Raw genomic sequence first — 18,125 nt, 5'->3', positions numbered from 1 at the left:
ATCCGGAATATGTCAAATTGGAACTAATTTTTAACCGAGCTAACTTTAAGTCAAAACATAACAAACGAAATTGTGTAGATGAGAGCAAGGGAGGTAGTGCTTATGACGGCAACCTTAAGTTAGAAATACTATCAATTGATTACCCTGATCCAATAGAATGCAGCCAGTTAAACATTAAGGAGAAGTGTGAATTGAATTTAAAAAACAGATTCAACCACATTTTTGATAAATTTGATGTAAAACCGAAACGTTCAGAAGTTCCATTAGTAAAATGGGAAATGAAACTAAATTTTGAAAAAACGAAGCCGTTTAACTACCCTCCAAGCGATTATCATACGCAGAGAAAGGTCAAGTTCAGAAATTATTAGACGATTACTTAAAATACAAGATTATACGTGCATTACCAATTGTTTTAGTTAAGAAAAAGTCGGGAGGACTAGGAATGTGCGTTGATTATCAAACTCTTAACAACAGCATGCTAAAAGACAAATACCCTACCCCCCTACCTTATTGATAAATTTTCTGAAGAAGCCCTTTTTACCAAACTAAATCTCAGAAAGGGGTTCTTTCACGTGCATATGCACGAAGACTCAATCATATACATCGCGTTCTCTACACCAATGGGACAGTACGAATGGCCCAGAATGCCGTTTGGTTTACGAAACGCCCCTGCAGTTTTTCCAAGATTTGTTAATAGAATTTTCGCAGGTTTGGTAAAAGAGGACCAGTTTCTCATTTACATGGATCATCCATTTTGATAGAAACAAAAGATAGTAAAAATTATATAGAAATATTAACAGAACTGTTTAAGATATTAGTAGATAACAAACTGAAATTAAGAATAGACACATGCGAGTTCCTTCAAGATCAAATAAAGTACCTAAGATACGTAATATCAGGAGCTGGCATTAAACCAGACTCAAAAGGCATGCAAGTAGTAAGAGATTTTCCGGTATCGACAAAAACGCATGAAGTTCAGAGCTTTCTTGGATTATGCTCCTATTTTAAACGATTTGTAAAAGATTTTTTGACTAAAGCAAATTCCCTATGCGATCTGGTACGAAAAGTTAGAAAATTTAATTTCGGGTTAGACTGTTTTGAAACATTATAAAGGAATCTTCTAGAATTGCACAGTCCAACAGATCTAACGGAACTACATTGCGACGCTAGCGCTTTAGGGCCTAGTTCTATTCATATGCAGAATAAGAAGAACAATAAGTTTCATCCGGAATTTTACTTTTCAAAACGAAAGATTGATGTTGAAGCAAAAACCGCAGTTTCAAATTGGAAACCTTCGCGGTGGTTTACTCTTTGCTACGTTTTAGAATTTATAAAGAAATGGAGTTCAAATAAATAATAAATATTAAATAATAAATATTTGATAAAAATTATTACTCAAATAATAGGAGATCGGAGAGTGATTGTTCATATGATAGGAAAGCGGGCTCAAATAATCCGAAATATGTCAAATTGGAACCAATTTCTAACCGAGCTAACTTTAAGTCAAAACATAACAAACGAAATTGTGTAAATGAGACCAAGGGAGGTAGTGCTTAAGTACAAAACATTCCTAGCGCCTTCATAGGATCCGTAGTGTCCCAGTTGAAAGGCGTCCGACTGCACTGATGGTCTATCGGACAATACTCGCTTCGTTGCTGGACCATTTACGCAACTCCATGTAGCGAACTACGAGTATAACTTTTCCGAGCAGATGGTAAATTGCAGTTGGGCGATCAAGCACGCGCTGGTTCTGGCAACTAATTCTCGGTAGAGTAAAGGGGGGAATATTTGACATCGCGACTACTTGCTCGTCTCGTATCACACTCTTATTTATTTCGCGTGCTTCGGAATTGATCTCCACAAGAAACACTAAAGGACTATCGGACGACAGGACTAAGGACATAGCACACTCGTACGACAGCAGCTGTTAAGCTGTCGACGCCCACCCTACCTTGACCACCACTAACCATTTGACATAACCGGTGATCCCTACAAGTATGCTACATTTTACACGACATACACCTTCCGACGCCGCATGGCACCCCTAGAAAGATTTACTCGGATTTAAACATTATAAAATTTAATTTTTAACATGGAATAAACTTAAAAACTGACAATGTTTTAATTGGAACAGGTTTAGACAACATAACCTAAATGATTACCATAACTTACAAATTTTAAACATCTAGATTTAAATTGTTAAGAGAAATTTTGGACTGTGGCGTTCATGTAGCTATTATCGCAACAGATGTAAAATGTAAAAATGTAAAGTTTTTTGTTTGCTTAAAAAAAGGAATACTAACGCTCGGCAGGGCATTAAGAATAGGGAAAGTAGGGTATATAACGATGTGTATTTTAATTAAAAAATTTTTTTTTTTTGTTTTTATTCTTTTAAGATTTTAGAAAAGCGAATATTGGGGCAAGGGTAAATTTTAAAAATGAGCAATTTTCATTTCCATTTTAAATTTCTTTTTTTTTAAATTTTTTATTGGTAAACAATGGACTTGGAAACAAGTAGCGCCGCAGTAGCTTATTATTTGATTTTCTTTTGCGGGGGCTGCTTTCTCATTTATAAAAAAATAATTTATATTACTCACTTTGGATTTCCCACGATGAAGCGCTTCAAGTGGTTGCCTGTGAAAGAGAAATCAGCTTACACCGCCTTTTAATCCTAAGAGAGCTATTTATTTTCGATCTGCTCTTTTGAGCCGCTCTCCTACTGCGGTACTCTCTATCTTCTTTTTACTTCATTCTTGTACTCACGTCCGTTTAGGCGGGCTCTTGCTTATGTGAGAAGAGGAAGGAATATGGGATAAAGGGAGAAGGAAAGAAAAGAAAGGAATTGCCCTAAATTAATACTATTTCTCTTACAAAATAACTTAAATTAGTTTCCTAACATAAGACGGAATTTATTCCGATCGGAATAACTTTTGCTGATCTGCTTGTCTGGTTGCCGATCTGCTTAACAAGCAGTCGGTCAGGTGTAAAGCGGTAAAGCGGTGTAAGGTAGAATATGTATAGATGTAGATAATGTAAGGATAGTGAACTCAATTAAATAATGTTCTTGCGTTTAACGGTGGCGCTGCTGACTGATGAAATCCAGAAATAGACCTCCTGGTCGGCAATTTATGCTTCCCTCACTGGTCTCACTGGCCTCAATGGTTTTTTTTTTTTTTTCAAATATAATATTCTTCTAGGTGCCACCTGTAATTTGATGCCCTTAACAAAAAAATTCTAAACCACAACACACGCACAAAACTTACCCTCTAGGGGTTGGCACTAAAGTTAACGAAATATAAATTTTCCAATTCACTGGGTTTTCTTCTCGATCGAAATTTGTGAGTTTGGGTTGAATTGTCAATTTCTCTTTTTTTTGTAATTTTGAGAGATTACTATATTTTATTTTTGGATAGCTCGGACGCACTTTCTTGCTCGCTGGTTTAAACTCAATTAATGCCCAGTGGCTACCGCTTCGGGTCGGGACCCCGAGTCTGAACTCCAAAAATGCAGTTGGAGAAATGTTCTACATGACAGCCTAATTAACATTTTTCCAGACCTTAAGAACGACCTAATTAAGTGCCTTTTTTTACGCCGAGATCAACGACAAGCTACCTTACATCCATGCGAGAGGGTTTTATAGCTCTATCGTATACCCTCCGGATAGAATATCGTCCACATATATTTCGCTCATCTAAACGCCGCTCTTCATTTGCTATCTGTTGAATGACCCTAATGGCCGTGAAGGGTGCAGAAGCCGTCCGGAATTGTAGCGTTGACAAAGCATTAACGTTGATGGATACATCCGCCGCCCGCCTTAAAATCCGCTTATATTTGGCGTCTTCCGGGTGCACATCGATACATTTTCTGTATATGCGCCGTGAAAACGAAACGATATTTCCGCCAATTGAGTATGACGACATGGCGTGATGCGAGAGCACACAGAATGCTACGTGCCTACCCGGGACCCACCCCAAAACTAGATGCTCAGGTGGCTGACCGCTTCGGGTGCAGAGACTAAACGACGTGTTCCGATACTATGGTTGCCTCAGATCCTTGATCGATGAAAGCATTAATAACTGCTTGTAGGCCGTTAACCGGATTTCGTATGGTGATACGAGCAGTGGCGAGTGGCACATTCCTCGAAGGGACATTTGATGATGCCGAATGGCATCTGTAAGATGCGTGCGCCGGATATGGTCGCCGCCGCAGTGGTAAAAGGCGCTATCTGGGCGTCTTGAGCTCTCCTGTTCATTATGCACTCGTTTGCTCGGGTCGGTAGATCCTGGGCCACAATTAGAGTCGTACGACGAACTTCGGTTTTCAATCGCATTCATTATGAAAAGCCGATCATTCAAAAATGATTTTAACATCTTATAAGTAGGAACGGTGGCACCGCTTCCTTGATGGTGCTCCAAGCGTTGTGAGTCTCCTTCGGCAATCTCGATATTCCGTAATACCGAAATTGCCGAAATAATCCAAGCAGTGCTGCGTTTCCCCGTCCAAGGCATAAACGCGGCGGTATGCAGCCAGGTAAGCATTGACCGGGCTTAATATCGACCGTCTTGATTCTGTATTTTTCTTTTGCAGCCTGGGCAACGCGTAAATCGCGTTCATGTGGTGCGAAGAAACGAGACGAGGATTATTGTATCTTTTAATCATCAGTCCGTGAGCTGCATTTGTCGGATGTTATTATCGCGTCCTCCTGGACGCACTTTGAGAATGTGCAACCGTTGGACATTGCTTAGATTATTGTTGTTGTATATAAGACATGTGAAGGCGTCATAGTAGCCTGGCCAGTCCACACATTTACCCGAAAATTGGGGCACTGACATCAGTGCATGTTTAGCCGCACTTTCGGATAGGCGCCCCCGCCCGCTTGTGGCGGCGGCGGAGGATTCTCGGGGGGGAAGTTTAACCAAATCCTCTGCGATGGCGCAATATTCATCTTCCCGGCATTGTTCGATCTAGCGAATCCTTCTGGGTTCACGATCACGAAATTCGTGTCCCAATACGCGTTCCGGAGCTCTTCAACTTGCTCTAGACGTTTTTTTAAATAAATCCTCGTTTTCCTTGACTGCGAATCCTTCTTAAAATTCTGCAACGTCGATTTGAGGAACTGGTACCGATTTACCTACTAACTATACTAACTTACTAACTTTACTGACTATAAAAAACAACCAAACTTAGCGCAACTCACCACCTGAAATAATGATGCAATGAGAAAATTCGCTAAATTCGTTTGCCGCACAGAACTTGTCCACTTACAAGAAGCCGCCTAAAACAATAGGAGCAAGCGTCACAAAGTTCCACAACCTTTGCGATCTGCGGCGCCTATGTATCGCAGACTTCCTTTCCCGTCATTCGCCAAGCCGAGAATAGGCAAAGAAGAAATCAAATTCCTAAACAGCTCTGCTGCGTCTATGTATCGCAGTTTTATTTTCAGGCAATTTGCCGAGTCGAATTGCAAACTTAACGGGGCCGCGATTTAACGTGTTCTATATACACACAAAACTTTTCGAATTTAAATTTTTACTCCTACTGCGGCGGCGACCATATCCGGCGCACGAATCTTACTGATGCCAATCGGCATCATCGAATGTCCCTTCGAGGAATGTGCCTCTCGCCACTGCTCGTATCGCCGTACGAAATCCGGTCAACAGCCTACAAGCAGTCATTAATGCTTTTATCGATCAAGGATCTGAGGCAACAATAGTATCGGAACACGTCGTTTAATCTCTGTTTTGGGGTGGGTCCCGGGGACGGTCGTCGTTGCAAGTACACAGTGAATTTCGAAATCTGTAGTATTATTAACCCAAATTTCACTTTAGGGGTTGATTTAGCATATGTGTTCATCAAATGGCACTTAATCGGTTCCTGTAGTTGGAAAGACGTCTGTCTAGCTGCCCATAACGGTGGAGCAAATATGTGGAGGAGATCGAGGAATACTTCGCGCTCGAGAAATTAGCGCCGGCGGTGGGCAGTGAAAGCAGTTCGGTAAGAAATACATCCACGAATAGGCACGTAGCATTCTGTGTGCTCCCGTATCACGCTGTCTTTAAGAAGGATCTTCAATCGACCAAACAGCGAATCGTTTTCGATGCCTTCTTAAGGACTAGCAACGGACGATTTTTAAACGGCATTCTTTGGTTTGGACCGATCCTGCAGAGCGAACTGTCGTCATACTCAATTGGCAGAAATATCGTTTCGTTTTCACGGCGCATATACAGAAAATGTATCGATGTGCACCCGGAAGACGCCAAATATCAGCGGATCTTATGGCGGGCGGAAGATGTATTCATCAACGTTCACGGCCATCAGGGTCATTCAACAGTTAGCAAAGGAGGAGAGGCTTTCATTTCCTAAGGCGAAAGAAGTTTTGATCAGCGAGATATATTTTTTTATGTTTTTTTATTTTTTATATTACTTTGCTTTTATTTATTGAATATTCTTGTTTAAGAACTAACAATAAGTTTAAAAATCTTAACTATAACAAGTATTTTTCTGAACAGTTGTATTATTTTTTCAACGGCCCTAAAAATTTCTTCGCTGGGTTGGTAGGTCTTTTCGCCGGAGACGGGAACGGCTGCTGAGCTGGGTTAAACCTCTCGCTAGGTGGTTGTGGTGCGAGTAAAGCTTGCTATGGTATTTTTCCTTAAGTTCCGTAATTGCATTGATAACTGATGGGATATTTAAGTCTCTTTGGATGTTTTCATTCCGAACGTACCACGGTGCCCCAGTAATGGTTCTCAGAATCTTTGATTGTGCTCGCTTTATGATGTCAACATTGCTGTTGCTGGCATTGCCCCATAACTGTGAGCCATAGGTCCAGATAGGTTACAATACAGAATTGTAGAGTAAGACCTTGTGATCTAGGCTGATCGGATGACCAGAGTTGATGAGCCAGTGTAAGTTGTTGGCATTTTGTTTCAGTTGAGTTTTTTTGGCTTCAATGTACATGCGCCATTTGAGTCTTCTGTCAAGGTGTACTCCTAGGTACGCTACCTCATCTGCTTTCGGGCAGTCTTGTCTGTTTAGCGTAAACGTCACGTGCTTGTATTTTTGCTCGTTTACTTTTATTTGCCAGTCAGAGAGCCACTTCTCGATGTCGGTGAGGTGCTATGCCAGCTGTGCTGTGGCTTGGGTAGGGGACTTTGAATGGCTAAGGATAGCTGTATCGTTGGCAAATGTGGATACCGTTAAGCGACTATTTGTAGGTATGTCGGCTGTGTAGATGAGGTATAAGGTTGGCTCAAGAACGCTGCCTTGGGGGACTCCAGCCTCAATTACATAATCAGTGGAAGTGGCAGTGTTGCACCGCACTGCAAACTTTCTGTCATAGAGGTAAGACTTTAGGAGTTTGTGTGTGATTTCGGGTAGGGCTGTTTTAATTTTAAACATTAGGCCGTCGAGCCAGACTCTGTCGAATGCTTGGGATACGTCTAAAAATACTGCTGTACAGTATTAGCGATTTTCGAATGCAGTTCTTATTTTCGTTGTTATACGATTCACCTGTTCAAATGTTCCGTGTCAAAATACTGCTGTACAGTATTAGCGATTTTCGAATGCAGTTCTTATTTTCGTTGTTATACGATTCACCTGTTCAAATGTTCCGTGTCATTCGCGAAATCCAAATTGATGGGCTGGGATTATGTTGTGGGTGCTCAGATGTAGATTAAGTCGGACCAGCAGGCATTTTTCGAATAGTTTCGAAATACATGAGAGTAGACTTATTGGTCTGTAAGATGAAGGGACTGTGTGGTCCTTACCAGGCTCTGGATTATGATAATCGACCTCTTCCATCGTTGTGGAAAGTAACCAAGTTTGGTGATGGCATAAAGAGCTGGGTTATGTAGCGAACACCAGAGCGAGGCATCTGGATGATCACTTCCGGTGTTATAAGGTCGCAGCCCGGGGATTTTTTCGGGCTGAGATTGTCTTTGATTATTTTAATTACTTCTGTAGGACGAAACACAATTGATGTGTGTTGCTGGTGGCAGTTTACGGGTGAGGACGGTTGCGCGAACGTGCTAGTAGCCTGGTTTGGCGTGAACTCATTTTGTAGGTGAGTGGCAAATGTGGTGGATCTGCTTGCATCACTACGGGCCAAGCCGCCTTAAGAATTCCTTATCGGCAAAACGGTTTCAGTCGGTGGGCGAAGAGTTGAGTGGGCTCTCCACAGTGACTTATGTTTCGTGCATGTTGGTGTGAGTTGCTCTATGTATCGGCGCTGGTCGTCTTTCTCTTCTGGTTTAAGAGCGTTGGCCACTTTTCGTGTGGCTACTTTTGAATTAATTGTAATATTTGTGATTTTGGGTGTCGCGGTAAGCGCTGCTGCAATAAGGATGGATTGCAATGCACACGTGCAGCTCTCTATATGAGATTCAGTATTGAGTTTTGGGCTTAGCTCAATGTGTGAGCTTATATATTTTTATACCCGTTACTCGTAGAGTAAAAGGGTATACTAGATTCGTTGAAAAGTATGTAACAGGCAGAAGGAAGCGTTTCCGACCATATAAAGTATATATATTCTTGATCAGGATCAATAGCCGAGTCGATCTGGCCATGTCCGTCTGTCCGTCCGTCTGTCCGTCCGTCTGTCCGTCCGTATGAACGTCGAGATCTCAGGAACTACTAAAGCTAGAAAGTTGAGATTAAGCATACAAACTCCAGGGACATAGAAGCAGCGCAAGTTTGTCGATTCATGTTGCCACGCCCACTCTGACGCCCACAAACCGCCCAAAACTGCCACGCCCACACTTTTGAAAAATGTTTTGAAATTTTTTCACTTTTGTATTAGTCTTGTAATTTTCTATCGATTTACCAAAAAACTTTTTGCCACGCCCACTCTAACACCCTCAAACCGCCCAAAGCTGCTACGCCCACACTTTTGAAAAATGTTTTGATATTTTTTCATTTTTATATTGGTCTTGTGAATTTCTATCGATTTGTATCAGATAGTCGGGGAACTCGACTATAGCGTTCTCTCTTGTTTATACCTGAGAAGTCAATCTGTATGGTGTTTTCACGTTTTCTGCGTATCGGCGGAGGTGAATTAGTACAGGCGAGTGATCAGATGACAAATCCGGCAGACATTCAGCTTTAACCAAACTGCGGGGAATATTTTTCGTAACTGCGAAGTCGATCAGGTCAGGCAGCTTATTAAGGTCTGATGATGAAGCTGTTTTCCTTTTGGGTTCACAAGTCGCGATGCCCAGTGAGTTTGTTTAGCGTTTGTTTCTTGCTGCGTAGCTGGGCTTGGTTGGGTGTCTAATTTTGTATGCACTTCATGTGGGGTTTGGGTATTTTGGGTTGGAGACGTCATACCTGATTTTAAAACGTTTGCAAAGGCTATCTTGCTAGTGCTGGGTATAGATCAGGGGGCGAAACTTGTTGCTTTCGAAAAAAGTACTTCAGGATTTGTATCTGATGGTGTCAGCGTATCTGTTCCTTGATGTGCCCGCGCCGTGTTCATTCTTTTTTGAAGACGGCTTTTCAGCTCTTTGTAGATTGGACAGCCTCTGTAGTTTGCTGTGATTACCCCCACAGTTATTGCATTTTTTCTCGGTTGAATTTTCTTCAGTTTTTCAGTGTGTGGAGTCGTGGAGACCCACAGGCTACGCACACCGGGCGAAGTGTGCAATACGACCTCGTGTGGCCATACTCTTGGCAGTTTTTACATTGTGCAGGAGCGCTACGTTTATGCAGCTCTTCTACTGTGATCCCACGGTGCAGAAGGAGCTTGAGTTTGTAAATTAAATGAACCTCGTTTTTTTTAGGAGGCTTGTTTTCTGCTTCAAGCTCAATCTTGAAGAGTGGTTGGGGCTGCCTGTTTATGTTTTTGATATTGAATTATTTTTTGTGACTTTTCTGTAGTTGTCCTCCGTTTTCGTTAGAAGTTTGATTTCATTAATAGTACCTCTTACGAGGGGAATTATATGAAAGCTATCTTTCCCAATAAGGCCAATCAAAGTATTTACCAAACCGCTTGTGCTCGTCTCGCGGATCTATATTGGCGGAGGCTTTGTTTTCTTCGGTTCGATATCAACGGATCCCAGCGGCACGTCTCCAGCGGTATCTGCCAGCAAGGCAAATCTGTTGGTATTTGCGGGGGCTACATTGTTGATCAGGGTAGAGTTGTCGCGTGTATTTATACCCGTTACTCGTAGAGTAAAAGGGTATACTAGATTCGTTGAAAAGTATGTAACAGGCAGAAGGAAGCGTTTCCGACCATATAAAGTATATATATTCTTGATCAGGATCAATAGCCGAGTCGATCTGGCCATGTCAGTCTCTCCGTCCGTCTGTCCGTCCGTCTCTCCGTCCGTCTGTCCGTCCGTCTGTCCGTCCGTATAAACGTCGAGATCTCAGGAACTACAAAAGCTAGAATGTTGAGGATACAGACTCCATAGAAGCAGCGCAAGTTTGTCGATTTATTTTGCCACGCCCACTCTAACGCCCACACACCGCCCAAAACGCCCACACACTTTTGAAAAATGTTTTGATATTTTTTCATGTTTGTATTGGTCTTGTAAATTTCTATCGATTTGCCAAAAAATTTTGCCAGGCCCAATCCAACGCCCACAAACCGCCAAAAACTGTCACAGTTAAAAACACTCCTTCGCACTTCAACTAGCTGAGTAACGGGTATCAGATAGTCGGGGAACTCGACTATAGCGTTCTCTCTGGTTTTCGGCTTGTTTTCCAAATCTGAATTTTCCGGGCTGAGGTTTCGCTTTATTGTAATGTAGCGGTCCATTCCAGTCTGCCAGGTCGACCCAGCTTTTTTGTTTACGTTTTCGTTTTGTTTTGCTGGTAGTGCAGGAGTACCGTTTGCTGCTTGCGGTTTTACTTTCGCTGACTCAGTCTGAGCGTGAGCGGGTGCAGCGGACGACGAAATAGAGCGGGCTGTCGGTATAGCTCCAGCTGTTGTTGTTGGTGGGAGCGGGAGAGCAAGAGCGCGCTCTTTCTTGATTTGTTGGTAGAAGAAGGTTTCTTGGGCTATGGGTTATTGACCGCTCGATGTCTGTGTTGGGGGTTATCGGTGAGACGTAGGAAAAGTACGCGTTGTTGCGTTGAATTGAGAGCCGGCGTTCGTCCTGCTCACGCTCATATTAAGATAAGGAATCACTATATCTATTTAAGCGATCTTGCATCCCGTAAAGCGTCTCTTTCGGATTATTTATTCAGTTTATTTTATTAGTCGTTCACTTTAATCAAAACAACCGATTTTGTGCGGAGCTCGATAAAAACACGTCTTCACACGTCGGCGATCGATCGCTGCCCAGCGAGATATATGTGGACGACATTCTGTGCGGAGGGCAAGCGATAGAGGAGACGCAGGATAAACGGGCACAGGTAGAGGGAGCTATAAAATCCTCTTACATATATACCCAGTATTGTCCGCTCGATTCTGATAAACCATCAGTGCAGTCGGACGCCTTTGAACTGGGACACTACGGATCCTATGAAGGCGCTAGGAATGTTTTGGCTCCCAAATAAGAATTGCTTAAAGTTTTAGGTCAATTTTGAGATACCATCTAGTTACACCAAAAGGACGATCTTGTCGAGTATAGCGGGGCTGTTCGACCCGGGAAAGTTAAAGGAGGTAATCATGGCGTCACTCTAACGGCCCTGGATTGGGATGACGGGGTTCCTAATGGTCTTGCGGAACGGTGGCAAGCATTTCGGGACGGCTTGCTTAGGATCGACGATATAAGCATCCTTCGCAGCTACGACCTATCTTAGGTTTGAGCATGAGGGTGGAATGTGCTACACCTCGCTGTTGACTACAAAATCAATGGTTACTCCTACTAAACCATACCTCGAACAGGGCTGAGTGGTGCAGTACTGGCGGTCAAATTGGTCAAATGACTGACCACGGCTAAGTGGCTAAAGGACCTTCCCATCCAGACTTTCTATTGGACGGATGCTACAATTTATATGCATTGGAAGCACGGGGACGTGAATAGATGGAAGACTGTCATCGCTAAAAGGGTCGCCTTCATCCTGGATCACTCCTCACCATCTCAATGGACATGTCAGTGCTAGAGATAATCACGCGTACTGTGCGACAAGAAGGCTACCTCCGAGAGAGCTGAAGGACTTTGACTTTTGGTGTCGAGGCCCGGAGTGGCTTTCACACAGTCAAGATGACTGGCCTTTGACGAAGATCGGACATGTCGACACGAATGATGCCGCGCTAGAGGCAAAGGCGGACAAAGTTCGCGTTCACCACGCAGTCGCAAGGTCATCGCTTCTGGAACATTTTTCCAGGTAGTACGAGTCATAGCATATATATTTCAGTTCGAAAGCAATTAGGAATGAAGAGAGGTGCATTCAGAAGCTGGACTATGCTCTGTTCGTTATCGTGCGCATAGGTCAAAGAGAGTCTTTGATAAAAGACTGCCTCCCAGAAGTAAGCTCTTGAGCTTATCACCGATCTTGTTAGAAGGCATCTTGCGAGTAAGGGGCGATTTCGCCAGTCTGGGTGGTCACACGAGCGTCGTCATCCAATGATCCTCACAAGTTCGCATAATTTTACGCAGCTAGTAATACGGTACTCGCACGTTTTGACTCTGCACGGAGGTGCGCAGCTGACTTTCACATACTCTCGCCAGCGGTTCTGGATACTGACAGGAAGACGATGCGTCCAAAGAGTTTTACGAAAATGTGTGAGGTGCTTTCGGACCAGGTCATTCGCTTTGACACAACTCATGGGAGATTGGCCGGTTTATCTAATGAACTCCCCTAGTATATCCTTCCTGGCGACTGGAATTGACTACACAGGCGCTATAGAGCTGAAGGCAGCACGCTTGCCAGGGACAAGCTTTTATAAGGGATACTTCGCCGTTTTCATTTGTCTTGCGACAAAGGCGGTGCCCTTAGCGGTGACAGGTTTCACGACGGAGCATTTTCTTCTGGCTCCGGACAGATTCACAGGTCGGCGAGGAATGGTTCAGCATCTCTACAGACAAGAGAACCAACTTTGTGGGCGCAGATAATTTAATTAAGGCATTCTAAAGGTGTAAAGAGGTGATAGTTTCAGAATTGAAGGCGGCCTCATTGTTATTATCGCAATATAACGTTTTGATTTCAGGGAACAAGTTTTTCGCTCGTGTAACGTGGTATGGGTATTTTGGGGTGCCTGTCATATTATTCTTTGGTGCAGTTTGCAACCTCTTCTTTTGCTAGGCTGCTCATTTTGGGGAAATAGTAATTGAGGAGGACTTGCTTGATATTTTCTTGAGCCGCTCTATGTGCACGATTGTGTTCTACCGAGATTATTTTCAACTGTTCGTGTCTGTTGTTTACGTCCATTACATCATTCTTACAATAGCGAAACTGGGTAGCCGGGAAATGAGCAATTAAGTCATGTTGGAAGTTTGCCAGGGTGGGTATGTCGCAGTGTATCGCATTTACGACGTCGGGGTTCACGACTTCTTTGAGCACTTTTAAAATGCTGCCTTTGTCGGCGAAATTGATTAAGTGGCTTCGTTTAGTTGGAAACGATTTGAATTCTGTTTAATGGTATGTCTATCGCTTCGGCCGCGTATGTTATTGACAGTTCGCTGTGAATAGTCGCAGCGTCTGACTGAGTCTTATTTTGTAAGGCGTTAATATTCTGCCTGAAGCGAGCGTCGGCCACATGATTTTCTTTACCCGGTTTGTATTGGTTTGTCATTATACGGTTTCCAATTTTTTATGTTCGGATTAAGATCGGACACCGAAAATGTTAAAGGCTGGTGGTCTGTATATGTTTACTCCAGCTCCCGTGTGCCAGTTCCACGCGTCCCTAAATGGAGAAGGGAATCCACCCACTCTCTTTTGAAAAAGGGAGTATTCTTCCATTAGGGACCGCTGGCCACACTACTACATTTTGTGGTCCTTCGTCAGCCGGATCTTCGAGGGATAGTCCACAGCTAAAAGTTTTTACATCGTTCCCTGCATGTATGTACATATGTGTGATAGTTCTAATTCTACATTTGGTTCCAAAATTCCAAGTGTCAACGATTTTCTACATTCTTCTATTTTTTGCAAGTGATCGGTTTTTTTTTTTTGCATAACCCTACATAGATACATACATTAGACATTTGGTTTCTAAAATTCCAAGTGTCATCGATTGTCTACATTAATTTATTTTGTTCAACTGATCGTTTTTTTGCATAAACAAATATTAATTTGTGCAATTAATAGTTCCCAATTGTCCATATAAACATAAACATACATAAACATACAACACATACACATTTACATATTCCTACATTTACTTCGGCCACAGTAACAGTGTCTTCACACTTCGTTACATTTCTACATTTCGCATTTCTGGTGGACGGTACTGCTACATTCTAAATTTTTTCGGACGGTACTCAAATCACCGTATTGTTTCGGTTTTCCGTCAGTGCACATCAGTACCATCCCGCATTTGCTACATTCCGCATTTCTGGTGGACGGTACTTCTACATTCTGAATTTTTTCGGACGGTACTCAAATCACCGTATTGTTTCGGTTTTCCGTCAGTTCACATCAGTACCATTCCGCTTTTCTCCATTCCGCATTTCTGGTGGACGGTACTTCTACATTCTGGATTTTTTTCGGACGGTACTCAGGTCTGCATATTTGTTTTACGGTTTCCGCAAAGTAAACTTTGCGTCAGATCCCCGTTTCGGATACTTGCATCTCGACGTTAGTTAACTGTATTTGGATCGTTTTAGTGGCTTGAGTACAGAGATTAACACGTGTCTACTATTCCATTCCTACAGCAAATCCTTGAATCTTGTATATAAACAATAAATAATAAAATAATTACAAGCATCATTTTCCAGCCAATTTATTCGGAAGAATCAAGTCACCAGTTTACACGGTTGTCCACTATTCCTTTTTCTGGTATTAATTTTGCGCTTATTCTCAAACAACTATAATGATGTCTGAAGCAGGCCAGAAGCGGGATCCTATCCCAAGGGAGGCAGGGGCCGGACCCGCTGGGAATTTGAGATCAAAAACTAGAACCTTCTTAGGCGCTGCGGTGCTTGATTTTATAGCCACCAGCGACCGGCTTAGCAAATTTGAAAGCCAGATTTGTGCGGCATCCTCGTCCTCTGCCGAGCCTAATGCTTTTACACTAAAGATCGTCTAGACCAAATCCAGTCCCTCTGGGACAAGGTTGAGCGGGAATACGAAGCAGTCTCCCGTCTAGCCCTTCACGAAGGAAGTGGCGAAAGCGTTCGGCAGCTTCAGAGCAAATATGAGAATTTCTACTTGGTTTATGAGAGGTGTGCTTCCCAATTAAACGAACATATTGCCCGTCTGTCCGCCCCCAGTTCTCAGGGGAGTTCAAATCCGTCCGTTGAGACGTTCTCGAAGGGTTGCAGGCTTCCGACATGTGACACGGAAATCTTCACTGGAGATTATCTGCGGTGGCCCACCTTCCGGGACCTATTCACAGCGATCTACATCGATAATTCCAGGCTGACTCCAGTGGAAAAATTATTCCACTTAAACGCCAAAACTAGCGGCGAAGCTCACGCTATTGTTAGCAAGTCCCCCCTTACAAATTCTGGGTTCCTATCCGCATGGTCTGCACTTCAAGAGCGTTTTGAAAACAAGCGACTCTTAGTAAATAGCCAGTTGAAGGTTCTGTTCAATCTCCCGAAGATAAGCACCGAATCAGGAACGGCCTTGAAGGATCTTTAGAGCACGATTCAAGGGTGTTTGATTGCCATGGAACACTCCAATGTCTCCACAGAAAATTGGGATTGCATTCTGATTTTCTTCTGCTCTTCCTAGTTGCCAACAGTCACTCTCTCATTATGGGAGCAGTCGTTGAACAACAAGTCCGAAATTCCTACCTGGGACGAGATGAATTCGTTTCTCGAAGAGAGGTATCGCACGCTAGAAGCGATTGAAGAGGTTCGACTTCATACTTCCAACTCACAACATACTAAGGAGCCCAGGAACCCACAGCCGAAAAGGGTAAACTCCTTTGAAACGCAAGTCGGCCCACGTGTACGCTCCTGTGATCTCTGCTCCGGGGAGTCACATCCAGTTCGGCAGTGTCCTCGTTTCCTCAAGATGACTCAACCACAAAGAGTATCATACATCAAGCAGAAGCGATTATGCCTTAATTGCTTCGCCAAAGGACACAATCTTCGAGAGTGCACAAGTAGACACAATTGTTTTACGTGCAAGGGCCGCCAAAACACGCTGCTTCATAAGGAAAGTCCTGTTACTTCCACCAGCGCAGCGCAGGCTCATAATCCAGATCAGCCCATTGCGAACACTTCTGTTCATTTCGCCTCCAATCGGCAGGGCATCCTTTTAGGAACGGCCATTGTCCAAGTCTGTCACCAGGGAGAAAACTTTCCCGCACGGGCTTTGATAGACTCAGGCTCAGAGGGCACCTTCATCTCCGAAAAGCTTGCAACACGAATCAAGCTTCCTTGTCAGGCCGTGAGAACTAAAATCACGGGGCTCAACCAAACCAGCACAGGTGTCTCACAAAGGATGTGTCATTTCAAGATGGGCACGGCGGCGAAGCCGATGCTCAAGCCGATGCACCGACTGCGTTGGTGTTGCCCAATCTGGCCGGGAATCTGCCGACTAGTTCGATCGACCGCAGCATTCTCGGAAGACTTCCCAATATTCCGTTTGCTGATGCACTCTTTTTCCAGCCCTCCCAGATCGACCTTCTAATAGGGGCGGATATTCTTCCGACTGTCCTTCTCTCAGGCTTGAAGCCAAACTTATGTGGGTCACTGCTTTAAATTTTAACTGATTTTAACCGGCCCAGTTTCTACAGTAGGGTTTCGTCTTTCACAACAAAGATATCCATAGAATCGGGACCTACCATGGAGACACTTCTCACAAAATTTTGGGAGGTGGAGGATCTTCCATGTAAAGTGGTAAAGGAGTCGGACAACTTGTGCGAAGAAAACTTCGCTCGAACGACTATCAGGTCTCGGGACGGGAAATATGTAGTATCCCTACCCTTCAAGGATGCTGAGCACATCAACTTGGGGCATTCCAGATCTTTTGCTCTCGCACAATTCCTAAGGAATGAGACTCGCCTGAAAAGGGATCCTATTCTCAAAGATACCTATGACTCAGTGATCAAAGAGTACATAGATCTTGGCCACATGAAGCCTGTGCCTCCGAATACGGACACGGTGAATTTTTATCTTCCCCACCACGCGGTTTTCAAGCCCGAAAGTACTACCACAAAGGTCCGTGTGGTATTCAACGCATCCAGTCCCTCGTCAAATGGGAAAAGCCTGAATGACATCCTGCATCCAGGGCCAGTACTTCAGTCCGATCTCACCCTCCAGATCCTAAAGTGGCGAACATTCCAATTTGTCTTTAATGCCGATATCACCAAGATGTATAGGCAGATTCTCCTAAACCCTGCACACACCGCTTTTCAGAGAATTCTCTTTCGAGATGATCGTGGGGACATCAGAGACTATGAGATTCAGACTGTCACGTTTGGAGTTAATTGTGCCCCGTTTCTAGCTTTACGAACGTTGCGGCAGCTGTCCGAGGATGTCCACGCTCTATATCCACGGGCGTCTCGAATAATTTCAGATTATATGTATGTGGACGATGTGCTTGCAGGAGCCCACACGAAGGTCGAGGCTACTTTAGCCATTCAGGAGTTGAGGACAGCTCTGAGCTCCGCAGGACTTCCTCTCCGCAAGTGGACAGCAAATGAGCGAACTCTCCTAAAGGCACTTCCTTCAGACCACCTGCTCTCAGGTGACTTCCTCGACATCGAAGAGGTGAGCACCACGAAAACGTTGGGAACACGGTGGAACGCCAAGGCGGATGAGTTCTATTTTGTCCCGACTGAGCTTGTTGTCAATGCGAATTATTCCAAGCGCAACGTCCTATCGCAAATCGCAAAACTGTTCGATCCCGCTGGATGGTTGTCCCCATTTGTAGTCCAGGCCAAGATCCTAATGCAGGATATATGGTTAGCCGGCATTGGATGGGACGAGTTTCTCCCTGCAGAGCTACGGCAACGCTGGCATGATTTCCTTCGCAGCCATAGTTCCCTCCACAAGGTTCGCGTCCCGCGTTGGGTACAATTCCGACCGGGAGCACAAGTTCAGATCCACGGCTTCTGTGATGCA

The 18,125-nt window shown here is 43.8% G+C and overlaps 1 protein-coding gene across 11 annotated transcripts in view; it reads right to left on the bottom strand.

Moving 5' to 3' along the window:
- Window positions 1-18,125, bottom strand: part of LOC26536261 (unconventional myosin-VIIa) — an 893,412-nt gene that overhangs the window by 381,965 nt on the left and 493,322 nt on the right. For 8 of the 11 annotated variants that reach the window (XM_039377684.2, XM_039377692.2, XM_039377693.2 and 5 more), the window contains exons 14-15: window positions 2,764-2,780; window positions 2,598-2,634 (exon numbers count right to left, since the gene is read on the bottom strand). The exons of 2 other annotated variants lie outside the window; for them this stretch is intronic. In XM_039377684.2, coding sequence (XP_039233618.1) covers window positions 2,598-2,634; window positions 2,764-2,780 — 54 coding nt within the window. One more of the 11 variants, XM_039377694.2, reaches the window with a different exon arrangement.

This window comes from Drosophila yakuba, chromosome X, assembly GCF_016746365.2.
Source record: "Drosophila yakuba strain Tai18E2 chromosome X, Prin_Dyak_Tai18E2_2.1, whole genome shotgun sequence".
In the NCBI taxonomy this organism is placed as follows: Eukaryota; Metazoa; Arthropoda; class Insecta; order Diptera; family Drosophilidae; genus Drosophila; species Drosophila yakuba.
This window is presented reverse-complemented; position numbering and strand designations above follow the sequence as displayed.